This window comes from Epinephelus fuscoguttatus, linkage group LG9 (assembly GCF_011397635.1).
Source record: "Epinephelus fuscoguttatus linkage group LG9, E.fuscoguttatus.final_Chr_v1".
Classification (NCBI taxonomy): Eukaryota; Metazoa; Chordata; class Actinopteri; order Perciformes; family Serranidae; genus Epinephelus; species Epinephelus fuscoguttatus.
In genome coordinates, this window is record NC_064760.1 from 30,502,920 (window position 1) to 30,511,358 (window position 8,439).

Below are 8,439 nucleotides of genomic sequence, written 5' to 3' on the forward strand. Positions count from 1 at the left end.
TATTGCCCAAACCTAACCACGTACGTTAGCTGCTGAAGGTGAAAAAACATCTATTCTCGGTTTTACTAACGTAGTGCGTTTATTTTGAAAGAGACTGTAAACGTTAAATTTCCCGTGAAAACGGAAGTCTATTTTGAAAAAATAACAATATATGTAACAGGCTTAACATGGCATGGCATCCGAGAAGGTCAACATCCAGCACACCCAGGTTACCTTTCACGTCGTATCTGGGCATGGAAAGTCCATGACCAAACGTATGTGACGAGGTCAGAGTGAGAATGTGTTGCAACTTTGAAAGACACAAACTTGAATTCAATACCTCATATTATCATCAGCCAAACTTTAGAAAGAATTTTTGCACAGAACAAGGACTGTCACAAGGATTTTGTCACAGATCCTACGGTAGAATCGAGTTAGGAGTGAATTTCCCCACAGCCAGTATGGAGAACAGGAATGACTACAGTGTCCAGAAACCGTCTCAATTTACATAAAGGCCTGTGAGTATTGTATTGAGACTTAAAAAAATGTGAACCTATCCTTTAAGCCTCTATGAGCTCTTCTGAACCTTTTCTTTTCTTGGCTGAGGATATGTTTCTTGCATAACTTGAATCCCCACTGACTTCTCTACCTGTGAAACTCACATTAGCTCAGTCATTGTATTAATAACTTATCAAAGCATATTTCCATAAAAATAATGCATTTCCTCATCATTTCAATCTTACATGTTTTTTTTTTTACCCATTACAAGACCTCTCTTTTTCTTTATCAGAGGTCAGCTGCTCCACTTTGGGCTGTGATCATTTCCTCCACTAAGGTTTCACATTGCAAGCATCTGAAACTGGAGGCTGGGGTTATTGAGCAATCAAAGCCATTAAAGACCTCGCTATCAGCCTAATGCTGGGTTTAATTTCAAAATGGAGGGGAGCAAATGGACTGTGAAATATGTGCTAATGGTAACAAACTTTCCCCAAGTTAACAGAAAGACAGAAAGTGAGAGAGACCGTATAATGCCCTGTGCTGTTATCACCGAGTCTACACATATAATTTCACAGAGCTTTGGAGTCAGAATTCAGGGACAAGGACAATTAAACCAGGGACTGCAAAGGGACAGCCTGGTATAACGCTGCGCTGCAAAGTTCACAGATTGAGTTCACTTACACAGTTTAAAAATACAGCTCACATCAAAGGAGTAAATCTCCACCTGTATGGTGTCCAAGAGGATAATGTGAAAACACATGTTTGCAATTAAGACAATATGAGATGTGCTATTTGAAGAAAACATTCATTTTTGCAGACATAATTTCACATCTTTAGAGGAAATTTGGTTGGATAAGTTTTCATTAAAGAGTGCAACACCTCCTCATTCGGACCACCCAGTTGAACATCCACCCCCACATACATACAGCGGATCCTAGTTTATTCATACATGCAGCGATACAGTATTACACAAGGCATTCTATTTGCAGTGTGAAGCTCTGAAGCAGATTAGTAAACTAAATAGCTCAGTGGTTTCACTAATATGTTTCGGTTCGTTGTGCACAGCTTCCTTACTTCAAAGGTCTCTTGATTAATGAGCACAAAAATTCAACATAAAAGCTGTGATCCCACTGCAAACCTTAGTGCTGAATTTGGATTTATTGCTCTGATCTGATTTTTTTGTTTTGCTGTTCTTTTTTTTTTTTTAATGTGGCCAGCATCAGATTCCCATGTGAGCCAGAGTGGTGGGTAAATGGCCTCACTGAAACTGATTTCATCCAAAATTTCAGAATGTCAAGGGCTACCTTTAACAACATCCGTCAACGCAGCTACTCAAGACTCCTGTGGCAAGACACTCAGCCCATCTGTGAGTGTCATAAAAGTCACATTTATTCCCATACGACTGTTCAACTTGAGGTCACAATAGGCCCGTTTCCACTGAAGAAGTTCCTGGTACTATTTGGGGGGACAGGAACTACTACAGGAACGTCCTCTCGCTCGGCCCTCTCAACCGCCGCGTCTCCACTGAGAGAGCGGAGTAGGAGGAAGGTTCCTGTAAAGTTACCGGGCTCTGTATGTGACGTAATCGTTGCGCGACCATTTTGACCGGGGCGACGTAGTGGCGTAGGGATACTGTTAGCTGTTAGCCGATAGCGGTGTCTGTAATAACTCACTAAACTCACAAAGTGGCCCGTGAAAAAAATATTTTTTCCAGCGGATGTCTTAGTTACAACATGATTGATCTAACTGGAGTAGTTTCATGTCGTTTCTGACAACGGGAGGCTTTTAACAGATGACGTCCTGATGTTAGCTTTGCTGCTGCTGTTAGCTGTCCCTGTCAGCTGATGCTTTCTAGACATCGTGATTTCCCAAAACTGAATAAATACCACACATAGCAACACAAAACTGCTTTGCTAGCTCAATCATGTTGTAACTAAGATAACCGCCGGAAAAAATATGTTTTTCACGGACCGGTTATTGAGTTTGTTCACATGGCGGTGGAAGCTATGAACGAGCTAACCTTCCTCTGCTGAGTTTTAAAAATGCAGACTATTTTGTTGCTTTCTGTTGATGTCACATTCCGCCTTGAGTATATCCAAAAACTGGACCTTTATGTGATTTGGGACAGCATATTAATGTGGCCCAAATCTGATTTAAAATGATCAGATTCCATGTGATTTGTCATGTTCACATTGTTAAAAAAAAAATAACTGTGCAATGCAGAAGCAAAATAAAAAGATTTGGGCCACTTTTGCCTGCAGCCTGAATGTAGTCAAAGTCTCAGAAGAATACTAAAGAAATTTTTAATTCCAGCCCAGATGAAACCTTGTTCAAGATGCAAAGTTTTGGTTGTTTTTCTCCAAACAACTGTTGTACTATCTGCAGGACAAAGGTCTTGGAAAGTTTTTTGTTCGAATTCGGCTAAAGAACACTTCCACAGAGTGTTAACTGTTTAACTGCTACACTTTTGGTAGGCCCAAGTGATTTATTGTCGCAATAAGTACCGCCTATCAGCTTACATAATGCAAAACACTGCAATGGTTTTATTTTTCATTATAAATAAGTATGTCTCAACAGGCTCTAAACTAAAAATGAGTTTTTCATACTTTCTTAAGCAAAAAATGCAAATTACAGTAGAGAGGCAGAAAATAATGGTCAGTGTGCACAGCAATGAAAGAAGGTATTTACAGGTACAGGGTTCCCACTCTATTCTGCTTTATTCTGAGTTTCGGCCACTTAAGTTGTAATGTCATCCAACCTGTAGTGCTTGGGGGTATGTTTCCACAACATAACTGAGCACAGCCTATTCAAAGTACTCTCTTCCATTAACTATCATTTGAATGTTGATATGATCCTGATCATAACTTTGCCCTATCAGTTGTGAATGTTATCTGTTTTGGGAAGCTTTGACAGATACTCAGTGGTAGTTCTTTCTCAGCTGAAAGAATATAGGAGATTGTTGAAATAATTTTCCAGCACAGCACAAGATCACTTTTCTCTCATTTTCCAGGTTTTCCAGGAAGCAGTGGGAACCCTGAGTTATTTTTGTCCAGGATGGAACTAAACCCTTCATGATCATGTCACAGGAGGAAAATAAAATGAATGAATGAATTAAATGAATGTCACGCTATCACAGCTTACTGATATACTTGATTGAAATGGAGCCATTGTTTGTGTCATTAATAACACGTGTGCCTTTTCTGCTATGACAAATCAAAATGTCTACTGGGACAGGACGATCAGAAGATGGGAAATGACAATTGATGATGGGAGTTGCTGCGCTCCCAAAGGTGATCTATAATAATAAATGTCAACAGGAGATCAATCCGGTGAGGCCCACAGTGTTGTGAGGGAATCCTCAAGATATCAGACCCTAATCTGCATGCACAAGAGATCTCAAGCCTATCTGTTCACCACAGAGATCTGCTTGTGAGGCTTCCTGGCATAATCAGTGTGGCGATCTGTAACTCCTTTGAGCATTTGTAGAAAAAACATAGCTTGACAGAACCACCAAGCATTGTCCTAGATGTTGAGTACACACGAAGAGGCAGCTGGAAGTCAGAATCAGAAGGGCTCACCAGACACAACTGGAGAGCTGAAACACCCATTAAAGGTTGTGTATCACTGGACAACTGCATTTGAGTAGAGTTAGCTCACCAGCTACATGAGGAGATCAATTGGAGAAGAAAACAGAGGGTTAACTAAAAGCTTTAATGTAATAGCAAACACACAAAATATTACCTTCAAAAGTGTAGCTATGCATTATGATATAGTAAATGAATCCAAGGGTTATCATAAATAAATGAGTCACTGGGAATGCTCTGGCTTTTAAACAAGCCTGCACATCGCCAGGCCAAAATGTCATTCTCCAATTGTGGCCTTTTATTTGTTCTGAGAGGAGTATAACAAACAATATCCCTGCATGTTCAAGGCAAACAAGTGAATACATTATTCCCAATGCTGACTTCATCCAGGAAAACAAGAAGAGTAGAAAAAACAACTCACAAAGGCTATAATATATGCAATCTGGTACAATAATCAGAAACACGCTGCCTGGTCAGTCTCCTATTCATCATCAGTGACCCCTGCTGAATCGGCATAAACAAACAGCACAGGACCTTCAAGATGCTACAGCCTTGTAAACGGACATTTATAAATTCTCCTTGTAACTCCAGCTGCACCAGTAAGATCATAAAGCTTCAGCTCCACTTCAGGTCCTTAATTGGGTCTTTTATAAAGGTGTATGACTTCATGATACACTCCTGTCCTCTTTTTTAACACACTTCCATGCCTCTTTGTCTGTGTAATGCTGCTTCATCTCAGGAGAGGTGGAAGAGGCTGTGCCCAAACTGTGAGGCGTACATGGCCAGATGTGTGGTGGGGAGAAGGGGGCTGCGGCCGTATGAGCAGCCCAGTCCGTAGAGTGCTGCTGATCCAGCCTGCAGGTTAACACTGAGGGGGAAACCTATGGAAGGGAAGCCTGGGTGGAATACTGCCTTGGGCCCAATGCCAGCTGCTATTTTGAGTTTCTCCACCTCAGCCTCCTGAAGCCTCTTGGCTTTGGCTCGCCGATTTTGGAACCAGATCTTGACCTGGGTCTCGGACAGCGTCAGGGAAGAGGAGAACTCAGCTCGCTCGGCGATGGACAGGTACTGCTTCTGACGGAACTTTCTCTCCAGGGCCAGAAGCTGTGTGGTGGTGAAGGGAGTGCGAGGCTTGCGGTTGGTTTTGTGCTTCCTCAAAGAGCACACTGCTGGACTGAGCTGCCCTACAGGACATGGGACAGATGTGAGGCTGAGAGTTCACCCAGTTTTATATACTCTTCTACTTAAATAAAGGCTGAAACAATTACTCAGTTATTCAATTAGTTCACTGACAGAAACATTCTTGACAACAATTTTGATAAGTGCAAAACCTTCCCTGTTTGCCGCTTCTCTTCTTCTGTTTCTTTGAGGGCTATTTTTCCTTTTTAAGTCACTATTAACTAATTAAGTTTGGGTTTGGACAGCTGATCATCACCTCGCCTTATGAAGGCTAAATACTTTCTGAGATTTTGATTAATAGGATCTCAAATAACCACCACATTTAAATGAAAATCATCTAATTACCTAATTTTTGTTTCACATGGTTTTTAAATGTCCCTTTTATATTGAATTGCCTTGTTGGCCGGTTGGCTGCATTTCCTGTATTAAAGGTATTATATAAATAAAGTTCATTCATCTAACCGCTTCATCCTCTTGAGGGTCGCGGGGGGGCTGGAGCCTATCCCAGCTACATCGGGCGAGAGGCAGAGTACACCCTGGACAGGTCGCCAGACTATCGCAGGGCTGACACATAGAGACAAACAACCATTCACGCTCACATTCACACCTACGGACAATTTAGAGTCACCAATTAACCTAGTCCCCAAATCTGCATGTCTTTGGACTGTGGGAGGAAGCCGGAGTGCCCGGAGAGAACCCACGCTGACACGGGGAGAACATGCAAACTCCACACAGAAGGGCTCCCACGCCCGGGATCGAACCGGCAACCCTCTTGCTGTGAGGCGAGAGTGCTAACCACCACACCACCGTGCCGCCCATAAATAAAGTTTATTATAATTATTATTGTTATCATTATTATCAATAAGCTCTGGTGAATTGTGATGACCATCTGTCATTATTTGAATTTGTATATACTAAATGATGATTAAAAAAGTAATCTGATTTTAAAAAACGGTTTTCTAAAAGTAGACTATCAGGTCCAGTCATAAATGGACAAAAAAGGGTGAAAATAATTCCTTGTACAAAAATAAATTATTTTTAAATACTTAAATTAACTATATTATCAATGTGCTTTCAAAAAAAACTAAACCTCTATTTTGATTTATATATTTACAAGACTTTAAACGTATCAGTTATAAACTTTCTCTATGTAAACCATGTTATATTGGATCCTTCCTATTAATAACTCTTCACTTACGGGGTGGTGCTGTCATCTTAATGGGGCTGGATATCCAGGACGCACAGTCCCCTCGTTCCGATGGCTCTGGTTTGATAGATACTAGTTGTTGGGAAAACAAATCCGGCCTATGCGCCTGGTCATCGTTCAAAGGACGTTTTCCATCTATTCTGTCCGTCGCATTCAGCGACCTCCTGTCCGACATCAGCGCCTCCACGCTGAAGGGCAGGCACGACACCTGCGCCGCGCGCTTCCTCGGCCGCGGTGCTTGTACATCCTCGTCTGTCGAACACTCGTCTCTCCAGTCTCCAGGGGATGGCATGCTGTCTTTTCAGGGCCCGGATCGATGTCTAATTCCAATCCAGAGAGCGCATAACTCTTTTGTCACGGAGTGCAAACACACAGAGTCCACAGTTGTTACAATGTTGTTGCTGGAAAAACTTTGGGAGGTTCTCGGGAATTTCAGTGATGCGTCCCGATCCGGGTTCGCGGAGGACTTGTGATTGGACGGTGCGTTTGAGGCCCTCTGGTCTGGATCCCTGTGTCGCCACACCTCCAACTAGACAGGCGATCAGCTGCACGTCAGCCTCATTTAACAGCAATTACGCAGAAGGAAGACTGTTTCTTGATAACAGCTCACACGGTTTTATAAATACTGACTGTATTTTATTCACTCTGCAGACTGCAAGCGCTGTGCTGACATTGAAAGTACAGGAAAATAGTCCTGCTTGATGTGCTGAATTGATACATACAACTTTTGGATGAGGCCTTGTATTTTCTGGAAATAAAAAAACACTCATTTTAAGTAAATCAATCCCCTGTCTACTCCATCCTGCAATTAGGCTGGTGGATTGGCCTGGCTGTCTCTGCAAGCACCAGCAGCAGCAGGATGAAAAGCATCAGTGTGACATCTGAAGAGCTGTATTTCCACTTAACAAAAGCTGACAGAGCTCCTGACTCAAGCCCTAACACGCAGGACCTGACACACCGATTGTGGGAGTAATCATAATGGTAATCAATAAGAATCACGGTGCTTTTGAATGCCAACTATCACTGTAGAGAAACCGCACACTTAAATGTGAGAGTCAGTTGGGAGATGGATTATGGTTTTGGGCAGGCTTTAAAATGACTGTCATTACATTGTTATTATTAACACCTTGTAATTAGGTCTGTGGAATCCGGTTCTTTTAAGCAGGATTTAACGGTAATGATGGAAAATTGCTACCTTCCTGAGGTGTGTGGCGCCCGCTGCGATTAGTCCCAGTCTCTGCTCTGTCGGAGGAGACAGAGGCGTCTTGTGCCTGTTTGAAGCTCATACCTGTAGGGCTCCGGAGTTTGAGGAAACATCATGAGAAGTACAACAGCAGCTCTAGCCTTCCTAAATCTGGCCTCTAACCATTCACTGATGGGATAAGGCAACGCAGCGTCCTGAAACCCAGCCAAAAAGGTCATAGATGTTACAACTGACATGAGGAAATACAAAGCAGAAGGTTTAATGTCATTGAGTGAGGTTTAGTGTTCATTCAGCCAAGGAAAGACATGCACAGCTGCTGATGCAACATTAATGTGCATTATTCCATGCTGTCTCCTATAGTCTGCTCCCAGTTTCTATCTTTACTCTCACGTCTGTTTTCTTGTCTAGTATGTGAGTTTTTCTTATATACATATGCCCACACATGAGGCCACCTGTGAGGTGATTGGAGTGAGCTGTCCGGAGCTCTGTGATCAACCCTCACTCTGTAATCAGCAGGATTACAGTGGCATCAGGGGCTCGACTCCCCAGCGCCTCAACATCATTAGTCTCCATGTGACGCAAAGTGCTCTCACAGCATGAGCTCGCTCTCCTGTAAACACATGCAAATCAATTATGGGGCCTATCTATCATTTCAGTGTGCTTCCTACAAGAGGGCAAAAATTAACTTGCTAATTATGTACAGTATAAAACTGCTGGGCAAAAATGCACTGACTTCTTATTCTAGAATACTGTATCACTGTGTTTTACAACTCAGTACTGAAGGACAG

General features: G+C 42.3%; 1 protein-coding gene across 1 annotated transcript; it reads right to left on the reverse strand.

Annotated features, from left to right (window-relative positions):
- Window positions 1–4,177: 4,177 nt before the first annotated feature.
- Window positions 4,178–7,420, reverse strand: LOC125894435 (homeobox protein MSX-2-like). Its single transcript, XM_049585806.1, has 2 exons — window positions 6,439–7,420; window positions 4,178–5,245 (listed from the first exon to the last, which is right to left on the reverse strand). Exons 1-2 carry the CDS (start codon window positions 6,737–6,739, stop codon window positions 4,797–4,799), a joined length of 750 nt encoding a protein of 249 aa, XP_049441763.1. The 5' UTR covers window positions 6,740–7,420; the 3' UTR covers window positions 4,178–4,796.
- Window positions 7,421–8,439: the final 1,019 nt, after the last annotated feature.

Coding starts and splice junctions, on each gene's coding strand:
- LOC125894435 (XM_049585806.1), bottom strand. CDS start 6,739: ATGCCATCCCCTGGAGACTGGAGAGACGAGTGTTCGACAGACGAGGAT. Junction 5,246..6,438: donor TAAGATGACAGCACCACCCC/GTAAGTGAAGAG, acceptor CATGTCCTGTAG/GGCAGCTCAGTCCAGCAGTG.